At 39.5% G+C, this 13,549-nt stretch overlaps 1 protein-coding gene across 1 annotated transcript in view; it reads left to right on the top strand.

The window, feature by feature from the left end:
- CRACDL (CRACD like) overlaps nt 1–13,549 on the top strand; it is a 93,828-nt gene that overhangs the window by 74,433 nt on the left and 5,846 nt on the right. The window contains exons 7-10 of the mRNA XM_073614674.1: nt 1,792–2,016; nt 3,968–5,393; nt 9,733–9,914; nt 11,845–11,980. Coding sequence (XP_073470775.1) covers nt 1,792–2,016; nt 3,968–5,393; nt 9,733–9,914; nt 11,845–11,980 — 1,969 coding nt within the window. The remainder of the gene's footprint in view (nt 1–1,791; nt 2,017–3,967; nt 5,394–9,732; nt 9,915–11,844; nt 11,981–13,549) is intronic.

Here is a 13,549-nt window from a genome sequence, read left to right as displayed (position 1 = left end):
TGTGATTCTGCTTATTAAAGTAGAATAGACTTCTAGTAACAGTGTAGATTTATACATTATATGTATAATTCAGATCTCAATAAGAATTTTTAATGGCTTCAAAATGCTAGTAACAGTTTAAAAACACTTATTATATGCACAAGGGTGTACTGATAATAAATGTCAAGGGGTAGTTGAGATAAGATAGCCCACCCACACTAAGTAATGTTTCATACAGACTAGCTTCTGAAAAGTGGCATGTAATTTAGTAAGAAAGAAACATTAACGAGAATCTGTCTGTCAATCATGTGCACAAATTGGGTGGGTTGGAAACCCAGTAAGTAATATTTGGCTGTACTGATTCTAAAAGATTCTTTAAAGTATAACTAAAGGCAAAACTTTATGGGGTTTTTTTGGTTTTGGACAGAGTGGAGAGGGATTAGAACACCTGTCAAGTTTTTATTGCTGTCTGTGCAACCGTTAGTGAGATTCTCCCTTTCTTCTTTTTCATTCTTACTATAAACATGAAACTGAAAAAAATCTCAATTTATGCTGTCCCCAGAACAGTAATGTGACAGACTCACCTGGGACATAGGCTTTTGGAGGGGACTGAACGCAAGCCTCTTGCACACCGATTATGGGCCCTGGCATTTGGGGGAATGGTGCTCTCTGTGAGCTGTATGCCCAGGGGCCCTGGGGTTGATGTTACTTTGGATTCAGCTCCATGTCCCCCCCAAGACACACAGACTCTGGGAACCCTTTATATGCCATATTAGAATGGTGACTGATTCATACCATTGGGACTCCTACTGTTAAATGCTAATGTCATCAATTCCAGCTACCTGTCTGTTGTCTGCTATAATGTGGTTATTGTAAATAAGCTGTATATATTGGTGAGAAATCTCAAATAAAAGGTCAGTCCATGTTAGCAGTGAAACAAGCGTCGCCTTGTTTTGTGCTTAAGAGCGGTTGGAATATCGGATATCTGTATCCAGACTGAAAGGAAGTGGTATACTGACGAAAGCACTCAAGTGGAGTGTTGGACGTTCCGTGACAAGTAATATATTGGAAATCTTCCAATGGGGACACTAGTTCAGATGACCTTGATGACAACTAAGGATTCCTATACTTTGAAGGGATTTCCTACAACTTCCTGTTTTGGCTATGGGATAGGAAGTTAATGTATATGTGAACCCTTACCTTGTAAAACAACCCATTCGGTTTATAAAAAAATTCAAACATTTGTGTATATCTAAATAAGGACAGTAATAATATATTTTTCTTTTTTTATAAGTGATCACCTAATCTGTTCTCAGCTGCATAAAAGCTCAGAGAGGTGGAGGTAGAGAAACAGCAGAACACTGATCTCCACAGTGAATAGCTGTGCAGGGATGGTGTGTGGGGGTGTCAGCAGAAGTCTGATTATTGGAGGTGCTGACATTACTTTGGAAACAAAGTGTGACATTATTATAAAAACTGCATTTTGGGGACTGTTAGGATTTACTTTGCTTATTGGTACCTAAGTGCAGTGGTACATTGGTATTGAATAATTTAAAACCTATTTAAAAAAACATAAATTAGTTTTTATATATTAAGGGTAAAAACCCAGATGTAATGCTACCACTTTAGCAGATATGATGTAAAGCCACAGACATAAGAACAGCCTAAGTTTAGTTTGCAGGAGTTGAGTTGTTTGATTTCTCTTATAAATGTCCATAGGTTAAAAGGCTTTCTTTCTAGTTTGAATATCACAAATATCAGTAATGTTCTATAAGATACAAAATTAGAATGTACCTTTTTTTTACCACTTAGAATTCATCTGAGACATCCTCAAGACCTCTCTCTCCAGAAGAAAATACACCAAAGGATACACCTAAAAGCTTAGTTGAAAGAAGAGACAGCGAGATCCTCTCTCCATCTGCAGATTTCAGCAATCCACCTCAGTTTTCTTCCTTTCTGGACAACTCGGCTGCTAGACATAGGCTATCAGTGAAGCCTAGAAATCAAAGGTTAAGCAAAACAAGGAGGCCTTCTGCGGTAATCACATAAATTACAAGCTTTCCAATAGTGCATTAATATTATTGGGTTGTGTAATTGTAATTTGTTGTCAATTAAATATAAGGGGTTTATGTATGAAAAGTTTGCATTGCAAATATCTAAACATTCACACAAAAGTCAATAATAATACCCGTGTTTGTAATGTGTGAAATGTCAGTTTCTATAGCCTTTAACAGGACAAATGAAGCATTTCCTAACATTTGATCCTAAGAGAAAAAAAAGCCTTAAAAACATTTGACTATAAGTGTTAAAGAACATTCAAACAATAGAGAAAAAAGATTAAGGCCTTTTTCGCATGGGCTTTACGATCATGTCAGCCTGTCAGTTTTTCACGTAGACCTGATTGGAAGCTCAATGCCGTCCTATGGACAGACGGATGTAAATGGACTTGTGTCCTTTTAAACCCACCTACATCTAAAGTCCATCCAGGTCCAGAAAAAAAAACAGAAAAGCATTGCATTCTTTTCCATTTTTCTGGACCTAAATGTGACAGAACGGAGATAGCCTGATGTAAACCGACACAAGCCTTTTTACATATGGCCACTCATAGAGCCATCACGGGTTAGCAAGTGTCCGCCGGACACAAACTGAACAGGCAAGGATAGGATCTAAAAAATCTGACAATGCTCACGGTTCTCTTGCTGAACAGAGCAGAGGGGCTCCGTGTGAAATAGCCCTACACTATAGGCTAAAAACATTCAACCAGAAGAGGAAATAATACAAGACTTTTGTACAATGTACAACAAGGACATGCAATTAGTAGACCTCCAGCTGTTGCAGAACTACAAGTCCCATGAGGCATGGCAAGACTGATAGTTACAAGCATGACACCCAGAGGCAGAGGCATGATGGGACTTGTAGTTTTGCAACAGCTGGAGGTCCGCTTATTGCATATCCCTAGTGTACAATGTTTATAAGCTCCAGATTTTGGGAGGCTCAGCAAACAGCTGAACAAATAAGTTTTAAACGGGGGTTCCAGATTCCAATTTTTTACACTATATCCTTGTTTACATTCGCTTGTCAAGCAGAAATCCTCAACTGATAGCTGAATGTGTCAGGCTGGTATGAGTCACTGGATGTATGGACGCCGGCAGGTGCCAGCTCCCTAACAACCAGGAGGTTAGCTCAGAATATCACCTATTCATTGGGCTTTTTGCACAGAAATCTCCATAGGCTCTAAACAGTGCAGAGAATGTTCTTAGCCTATAATGTTAAGATATTTTCTCTCTTTGTAAATGTTCTTAAACTCGTAGCCCTGGTTCACAGCAAATGCGGCTTCGCAAAAGCGCTACTTCAGCGTAATTTCAAAGCTACCGGTCAGTGCGATTTCTGGTGTGGCTTGCTGACATCTGTGGGACTTCATACACAGATGTTCAGTGCAAGTCGCACCTGAAATTGTCAAAAATAGTACAGGAACCTTTTCAAAGTCGGTGCAAGTTGGAATTGCACCGATTTCAACAGTTCCATAGCCAGAAATAGGTTGTGACTTTGATCTGTCAAATCACATGACAAGTCGCACCGGGGGGAATGGAGGCTTATGGTTGAATGTTCTTAATGGCTGTTTTCTCTTAGGATTGAATGAGAAGGAAATGTTTTATTTGCCCAAGCAACAAGTCAACAAGTAGAAACTGACACTGCACACATTCGCTACTTTTGCAAATAAATATAATTATTTATGTATGTGTATGTGACATATTCAATGCCACACCCAAAAATAAAAAATGTCCTTGGCGCAGAGGCAGGCACAATGATTTTGTTAATTTAAAAAAAAACTGCCAATGACAAAAATCTATAACTGGGTAAATATTGGCCCTGCCTCCTTGCAACATGCTGCATACTTTTTTGCTTGCTACCAATAGCGCTGTAGTGGTTTTTTTTTAGTAAAATTAAGGCTTAAAAATAGTAACAGCTTTGGTTTTCCCTTCCTCAGGTGTTGCAAGAAGAATCTTTTGCTGGTTTGAACTCTATGGAAGAAGAAGATGTTACAGAACCTAGTCCAGAAAAAACTGACAACTCTACTGCAGACATCTTGACTCCTAATAAAGATGATTGTGACAATGATAGCAGTCCAAGTGCAAATACCACATTACTGAATGTAGAAGAAAAGAAAGAAGTGGCTGCTAAGATTACAGCAGTAAGTGAATCACAAACTCTCCAAGAAAAACTGCAGGACCCAAAGGCTGAACTCAGATTACAGTCTGAAAATATTCAAAGTGCACCAACTGTAGCACTGGGAGAACAGATCAAAGTGTCCGATGAATTGGCGGGTGGGCCAGATTTAAAGGCAAAGGAAATTACCTCTAGCAACCTGTCTGCCATCCTGAAAAATGCATCACCCATATCCCCTTTACCTAATAGCAAAAAACAATCAATAAAAACTGTCAAAGGCCCTGGAGACAACCATGAAAAACAATCTAATACACAAGAAATAGCTGGCCCAGTAAAGACTTCTCCCTCAGCTCACTTCGAAGAGTCTCTGCAGTTTAGGAGAAGCCTTTTCCGACATTCACTTTCTGAAAGGAGTCAGAATGCCTCAGAGCAACTCTTATCGGATAAGGAAAACAATAACAAGCTTTACAATTTGGAAAAAAAGGCAGAAAGATCCCCTACAGAGGCAGGTAATCAGAGAAAATTCTCTGTATCATCTGCTTGGGAAAGGCCTCGGACTAATAGTTTTAATCTGAAAGCAAATTCTGAGGCTGATGCTGAAAAAGCAACAAAATTGTCTCTTCCAAAGCCTGGTTTGTCTAAAACTGAGAATATAAAAGAAGAAGACAAAACTGCTGCTACTCCCCAAACTGAAAACAAGCTCACAGGTAGGAAAAAGGAGACCTTGGCTGACTCTGAGACCGCGCCTTCAGACAAGCCTTTCTCTGGTAACATTACCTCAGTCCAGAGCACAGTGCCAGTTACTGGTGATTTGTCTTTGGCAACAGATATACAGACAGCTACTGAGGACAAGAACCCTTTTTTTAAGTTAAGACCCACATCACTATCCTTAAGATACAGGGAAGGCATGAGCCCAGTCACTACCACTGTGAAAAGACACAGTGCGGAACTTAAACAGGAAAAAACAGGATTTGTATCATTGTCCAAAGATGAAGTACAAGAAGCTGGGCACATAGACCCCACTGCCAGCTCTAAAAGTGAGATCAAAGAAGATGCCATTGAAGTGGCTCAGACTAAACCACCACTACCCAAAAAACCCGTACTGCAGAACATTACAGTTGCAGACAATAACACAAATAAAGAAATGGCAGAAAAGGAGCCCAGTCAAGAGAAAAAGTCAAAATTATCTGAGGTGATAAATGAAAGAAGAATGTCAGAGAGAAGACTGAGTTTGCAGAAAAGTATTGGTAAGCTCTAACTTAAACATATAGTATATGTCTCTGATTCTAAGCGTATCTAAACCAAAAATATCCCTTTTTTTTCACCTGGTTATTCTGAAATCACATACTTCCAGTTCCATTATTTCAACGCTTTTCTATGCTTTCTTCTCCCCTATGTCTATGGAGGGAGTCATGATCGTCACACAGGTTGCGCTTCAAAAATGTCTTGGTTCATCTCCATATTATAGCGGATTGATGGGACTAGTAGTGTACACCAAAAAAAAGGTTATTTTTTTTAATAATAAAATGTTATTGAGTGATATGACACAAGGACAATTGCCAAAGAGAACATTTCAAAATAATACTGCAGGTATGGTGGTATACTTAATGACATGGAGAGTACAATCCACACACAAAAATGGTTCTTAGTGCTTTCTGTTCATCTCACAGGAAGTGTCAAGAACACTGAATTCCTGGCAAAGTCAGTAGGTATTTTCTATAGTTGAATTAGTGGTGCTCAAGATGAGCAGCAACAAGGAGTAAAAGAGGGTTAAAAAGCCACGAGAGAGATCATCTAAGAGTAGTATTCAGATGTAGTTTTGTGAAAAGTATGGCAAAAAAGTGTAGTAAGGTAGAGAATATGACTGTCTCTACACAAAGTGAGGGCGATTGCACTCGATGGCCCTCAGGGTTTTCCAAAAATTCTTCCACTGCGCTACATTGCAATCAGATCTGGTGAACAGTGGTAAAAAGGATAACTCCTCAAAATGGAACCAATGTGTGGTAAGCAAAGGCAACATTAAATAAAAACATGCTTTCAAGTGGATTCTTTAGGAAGGTTGGTATTTATTGATCATTAAATCAGGTTCAGGCACCAGCAATGCATGTTGTAGCTCACCTTTTCCTTGCAAAGTTATTAATAAACAGCCATGTAACCTGTTGATGGTGTTTTAACCTTTTTATGATCGGTAAATACCAATCTTCCTGAAGAATCCACTTCTTCATTTTGTTTAATGGGTGCCTCTGTTGACCACACATTGGTCCCATTTTAGGGCCTTATCTTTTTTTTTTAACCATTTTTTATATTTGCTGAAAATGTTCTTAGCCTGAAAAATTAAAACTTATGGAGACACAATATTTAGGGACTGGTAAGGTGTACATGTGGTTGCTGTTACAGCCTTGCACGATTGGAAATTTGTACAATGAGGATTGTTGATAACGTTATCGCTACTTCATATCTTAACAAACCTTCAGCTGAGCCAAGCTTTCATGTTTATAACCAAATCTATCTGCTGGTTCACAGCTGCAGTGAATCATGCAAGTACTGTATGTCAACCTGTCCTTATTTATTATTATTATTATTATTATACAGGATTTATATAGGGCAGACAGTACAAGTACAATACAATTCAATACAGGAGGAATCAGAGGGCCCTGCTCGTTAGAGCTTACAATCTAGGAGGGAGGGTCAAGTTATACAAAAGGGTAATAGCTGTGGGGGATGAGCTAATGGAGAAAATAGTGCAGTTGTTATATGGAGTCAGGATAGGCTTCTCTGAAGAGGAAAGTTTTCAGGGATCGCCTAAAAGTGGATAAATTTGGAGACAGTCTGACAGATTGGGGTAGGGAATTCCAGAGGATGGGTGAGGCTCGGGAGAAGTCCTGGAGGCTGATATGGGAGGAGGGGATGAGGGAGCTAGAGAGCAGGAGATCTTGGGAGGAACGGAGATGGCGTTTAGGTTGGTATTTTGAGACTAGGTTAGTGATGTAGCTGGGGGCAGAGTTGTGGATGGCTTTGTAACTTATTGTTAGTATTTTGAATTTAATTCGTTGGGCGAGTGGTAGCCAATGGAGGGATTGGCAGAGAGGGGTAGCAGACACTGAGCGGTTTGTAAGGTGGATGAGTCTGGCAGCAGCATTCATGATGGACTGAAGGGGGGATAGTCTATTTAAAGGTAAGCCAATGAGGAGTGAGTTGCAGTAGTCAAGGCGAGAGATAACCAGGGAGTGAATCAGGAGCTTTGTGGTCTTTATTGGTGTTGGGCATCTATAGAGTATCTTTTTTGCAATTATGGCTAAAGATTTTTACAGCTGAACTCAGAATACTGTCTGAAGATATTCTAAGTGCACCAATTGTAGCCCTGGGAGAGGAGATTGGTGTGTCTAATGAAGAGGTGGGGGTGAGTCAGATTTAATAGGAAATGAAATGACCTCTAGCAATCTGTCTGCCATTGTAAAAAATGCATCATCCATTTATTTACCGAGTAGAAAAAAGCAAGCAATAAACATTGTCAAAGTCCCTGAGATAATAATGAAAATCCTTTTAATACACATGAAATAGCTAGCCCAGTAAAGACTACTCCCTCACCTCTCATCCCTTCTCTATTCGCTCTAGTATGAATGTTCAGCTGAGCCAAGCTTTCATGTTTATGATTAAAGCTATATTCTGCTGCATTATTACAGTGGATCGGAAAGAAAAAATATTTTTTTTATGCTTGGGACTTTACATGAGACGATGACCTTTAAAAGTCATGTGCCTCCATCCCTATTAATGGCATGCATTATCATGCATTATCTTTTTACCCATGTTATTGATCTTATCAATTAATAAATATGTTTCTATACAATCATTGTACTCCTTTGCAGCCACAAGCTTCATTTAAAGTGCCAACTCCTGTCCTTCCCCCCCCTTTTCTTTGCAGTGGATCAAAGTCGACATTAATGGGTGGAGTGGTATATGGGCTTCTTAGACATGTGGAGTATGGTGACAGCTGTGACATATGGCACATCTGTCCTAATTCCATTGGTGTTGCCTACTCTGATTTAAGGCTTTTGCAGCTGCTTAGAGTTTCATATTTTATTCACATTACTTCTTTTTAATAAAAAAAAAAAAAAAAAGAGTACTAATATTCTGTAAAATGAAAATTCTTTGGTACATATGTTTTGAAAAGACAGCTAAGTTAACAGTCCAGTGTTTGCCATATTGCTCATTGTAATGTGATTATAGATCACAAATCCTGGGCTGACAGGTATGCAAATGGTACAATTAGTCACACTTAACAGAAGGTGCTCATTTCCATAAAGGTTTTACAAAAATGTCAATATAATTTTAGAATTCATGAACAACAAACACCCTGCTGACTGTCTCATTCCCTTTAAATTATTTTAGCAATTTGTAACCAGTAATGGTAGTGAATATAAATTAGACATTGTAGGTTGATAGAATACAACTGCAATAAAATACACTTATTATGAACATTCTTGCAGATAACTCTATTGTCTGGGCTGTATTGGAATGTTTCATTTCACCTGAATGGACTAAAACAAGAAAGATGTACACACAGATTACAATCTGATTGTAGGATTTCTGTACTAACCCCTGCAGTCTTACCAACAACTATATAAGGGCCTAAAAATCCAATTGATTGAATGTCTTGTCAGGCAGGCTATCACACTGCATAGATGTTAAATTGATGATTGCAATGGTTGCAGTGTGTATAGTCAGTTTAAGTGTGCACAAAACTGAAACCTTAGAGCCTGTGCTAGGGGTTGTAATATATCTCCTTGGCTCCAGTAGCAATTTCATCATGTAAGAATGCCATGGCAACATATTTACACTAAACTGTATGTGACTATTCAAAGCAAGTCAGCAATGCATGCTGGGAAGTTTCCAAGGCGATGAACAAGGCTCTTGGAATTGCTTATTATTAATATTTTTATTTGTGGCAAGGTAACTAAAAAGGCCATATACAATGAGACTAAGGGAAAGACAATGCATTTACCATATTTAAGCTAACACGGGTGTCTTTATGGGCATGCATTTAGGGTGACAGTTATGTCGCCTTGGGGTTGATTTACTAAAACTAAAGAGTGCAAAATCTGGTACAGCTGTGCATGGTAGCCAATCAGCTTCTAACTTTAGCTCGTTCGATTAAGCTGGAAGCTGATTGGTGTCTGTGCAGAGCTGCACCAGATTTTGCACTCCCCAATTTTAGTAAATCCACCCCTTATGTGTTCTTAACTATGTCAACTTCTGCAATGCAGCTAAGCACACAGGGTGTGTAAGATTGTGTTCAGCCCAGAGAGATGCACACTTGCTGTACCCAGTCGAAGCTAAAGGACACAAGGCTTGTTTATCTTCTTTCAAGGCTTAGAATTGGGTAGAGGAATGTGTACTAATCCTCTACACACTTTGAGCAGAGCTTCATTCTCCAAGCACCGAGCCAAAGTCCCCCATTGTAGTCAATCAAAGGAGATTTCTGAGTGTTTTCTTCTGTAAATAGGAACTGAATACATTTCTGATGGTTTGATTGATTTTTACACTGAAATGCTTTAATATGCTGGCTTTCTGATTTTATGTTACCAGATAACAGCCCTCCTGCTGTCGTGCCAGCAGAACCTAGTAAGGGAGGTGAGAACAAAGTGAATCAGCCTTCTTGGATGTCCATGGCAAGACAGAAACAGCTCAGCTTTAAGGATGAACACCCCGTCTACAAACAAAGGACTGCAAACCAAGAGGCTGACAAACAGAACAAAGAAAGGACAGAGGTGATTTCCTTACCATTCAGACTGTGTTTAGTAATAGAACCCTAACCGTTGGGTGACAACTGTTGTTTGGGTCTCTGTGTGAAAGATACTTAATTATTCATTACAGCTTAGCCTTTATTATAGAGACCAGAAATGCTGAGAACATTTTCAGTAATTAAAGGGAAACTCCACTATCAGTAAACTGCGATTAGCACTTATTGTATATCATTTCTTTTTGAATCAATTTGTTGAATAGCTCATGTCATGCACTCGCCTAGAAAAGGTGTATTGGGTACACACTGCTCAAGAGGCAGCCTGCGAGATCCCGAGATGTCTAGGCAAACCTGAGTGCCTGCTTGGTCCGCAGCCAACTGAGTACATATGAAGGAAGAAAAGTTTGCGGCACATCCAAGAATAAAAGTAATACCTTTTTTCGATATCCATTTTAAAGTTACATGATGATATGCACAAGCCCACAACTGATCAGTAGACGCGTTTCACACTCCTGTGCTTACTCATTACTTAGTAATGAGTAGTAATGAGTAAGCACAGGAGTGCGAGACGCGTCTACTAATCGGTTGTGGGCTATGTGCATGTCATCATGTAACTTTTAAATGGATATTGAATAAAGGAATTACTTTTATCCTTGGATGTGCCGCACACTTTTCTTCCACTCACATACACATGTTAAGTTTTATTTGTGTTCAACCCAGCGGGCTGAACGAAAAAAACAAAACTGAGGAGGTCGCTGTACTAACTATGCAATGTTAATACAGCGATCTCCCCCACTGTGCTATTGTGTCCTGATGGCGAACACCAGTGCTCGCAGCCATTGGTTTTCCAGCATGCTCGTTCATCAGAAGCTGGTCATGAGCATGACTTGGCATGGAACATAGGGTACATGGATTGAAATCTGGCTACAAGGGCGAGTACAGAGGGTGGTGATAAATGGGGAGTACTTGGAATAGTCGGGGGTGGGTAGTGGGGTTCCCCAGGGTTCTGTGCTGGGACCAATCCTATTTAATTTATTCATAAACAACCTGGAGGACGGAATAAACAGTTCAATCTCTGTATTTGCAAGCAATACTAAGCTAAACAGGGCAATAACTTCTCCGCAGGATGTGGAAACCTTGCAAGAAGATCTGAACAAATTAATGTGGTGGGCAACTACATGGCAAATGAGGTTCAATGTAGAAAAATGTAAAATAATGTATTTGGGTGGCAAAAATATGCTCATACTCATTTTGGTGTGTATTGCTAGATATTTTTTTTTTTCTTGGGAGGGTGCATGTGATCAGCACAGGCCCAAACAGCACTGTCCAAATAGAGGGTCTGGAGTCCTGCAGCCTCATAGGTCAGCCAGAGGAGAACTCCTCCTACAAGCTTTAACCAGACACTGATAGAAGTCAAAGGGCTGCTATATACTGCTGATGATAAAAGGTATTTAGCAGTTTACATTAGTAAAATAATTGCATTTCCATGTTCTGTGTGCTGTGGGAGACCAGATATAGTGAAAGCAGGCTCCTGGGTTTAGTAACCTGGCACACATGAGAATATCGTCCATTTTTTTTTTTTTTTGCATGCTAGTCTCATTTCAAAAACGAATAGGTTACTAGAGTTATGAAAATTCTGGTTTCGTATGCTTTAGTTTTCGAGCATGCATGGTCTTGGTCACTCGATTTTTTACGGACAAATATTGTAGTGATTAAGCGAAAAATGTTTGTTCTGTTATCTTACAAGAAAAATGTTCGTGTTTGTCCCTTTGCATCGATCAGAGTATCAGACGATAGCTCCAAAAATAGGGTGTTTTTTTTGCCCGATTTTCTCATTGAGTGTACTAGGCTTTAGAAGACTCCAACTTAAATATATAGGATGTAACTTGTTGTTCTTGAAAATGCTTTTAAACAACTCTTGTTAATACAAAATGTTCTGTTTTTTTTCTCCATTTAAGGTTAATTTAAAGCAACAAGTTGACCAAATCCAGAACAAAACTACAATCACAGCAGTTGCCGTTGTTCCTGAGGAAACAAAAACAGATACCAATGAGCCAAGACGGAGAGCAAACACGTTGCCGTATCCGGTTCCTGGTAAGATGGCAGCTGTTACTGGAGGCTTCCTCCTTTCTTTTCTTTCTGTGGGACAACATTCAGAGAACACTGTAGGGGTGGCTAGGTGGTACCATAAGATGCAGCACCTCATCCCCAAAATAATCAGATAGCTATTTGGGTATGTGGACGGGGGATTATAACGGTGCTCAGGTCAAGGGGTATGTAGAAGAAAAGCACGAGAAAGGAGAATTTGTAAAAGACAAAAGTTACAAAGTTTATTAATGGTAATACAAAAATTGAAAATTACACTCAGAACAATAAACACATTAAAATCAATACGTATACTGTATATGACCCATAGTATGATGAAGCAGGCCAGATGGAAGTGGCCGACAGAGAGGGGGCTCAATTTCCTAGATGTTTCGCCAAGACATTGGCTTCTTCAGGGAACAAGAGCTCAAGAAGTGGATATATAAAGGGGGTTCTGTATATGGAAATATAGAAGACATCATGTAATCAACAATTATTTATCAATACAGTACATCGTGTACCTTCAGAAAGGTCAATATTGTGGCTGGATAGGCATGCAACCCAAGGAACCCACCGATCCTGGCAATGCAAACGTACCTGCGGCGTCAGTGCCAAGGGGAGGCCGCACGGAGGCGTCACCACAGGGGAGTGAGCAGGCCGCGCCGTAATTTACACAATTTTACAATGAATGTACACGATGTACTGTATTGATAAATAATTGTTGATTACATGATGTCTTCTATATTTCCATATACAGAACCCCCTTTATATATCCACTTCTGGAGCTCTTGTTCCCTGAAGAAGCCAATGTCTTGGCGAAACATGTAGGAAATTGAGCCCCCTCTCTGTCGGCCACTTCCATCTGGCCTGCTTCATCATACTATGGGTCATATACAGTATACGTATTGATTTTAATGTGTTTATTGTTCTAAGTGTAATTTTCGATTTTTGTATTACCATTAATAAACTTTGTAACTTTTGTCTTTTACAAATTCTCCTTTCTCGTGCTTTTCTTCTACATACCCCTTGACCTGAGCACCGTTATAATCCCCCGTCCACATACCCAAATAGCATTCAGAGAACACATTGATATTCTGCTCCATGACAGGCTCACAGTGCAGAGTGAAGAGATGATGTGCAAAGAGAAGTAACTCATATTGACCAATCAGATCTAACCTTTCATTCATTTAGAGCAGTCAAAGCAATGTAGGATGGTGATGGCTATGGGTTATCACACATTACACATTAGCATTTGTCTGCTGAATCTCAGAGATTTCCAATCAAACTCCCTGCCTTCTAACCAAAACAAAAGATTCATATTTGGCAAATGTCTGCAATAAAGTATATTTTCAACCAGTAAGATTGGCATGTATGTTTAATAGACAAACAAAGATATCTGGTCCAGTAAATTCTGAATGATCTGAGGAGCATCTCAAACTAGGTCAGACTGATGCCATCCGCACAAGCCCAAAGTCTGTCAACACAGGTCCTTATTTGTTTGCATAACTTTCCTATGCTATCTGGCTCGAAACACGATATTGAGGATCAGTTTGTATAGGCACTGTGATATCTTGGCAC

This window comes from Aquarana catesbeiana, linkage group LG02 (genome assembly GCF_042186555.1).
Source record: "Aquarana catesbeiana isolate 2022-GZ linkage group LG02, ASM4218655v1, whole genome shotgun sequence".
NCBI classification, from domain to species: Eukaryota; Metazoa; Chordata; class Amphibia; order Anura; family Ranidae; genus Aquarana; species Aquarana catesbeiana.
This window is presented reverse-complemented; position numbering and strand designations above follow the sequence as displayed.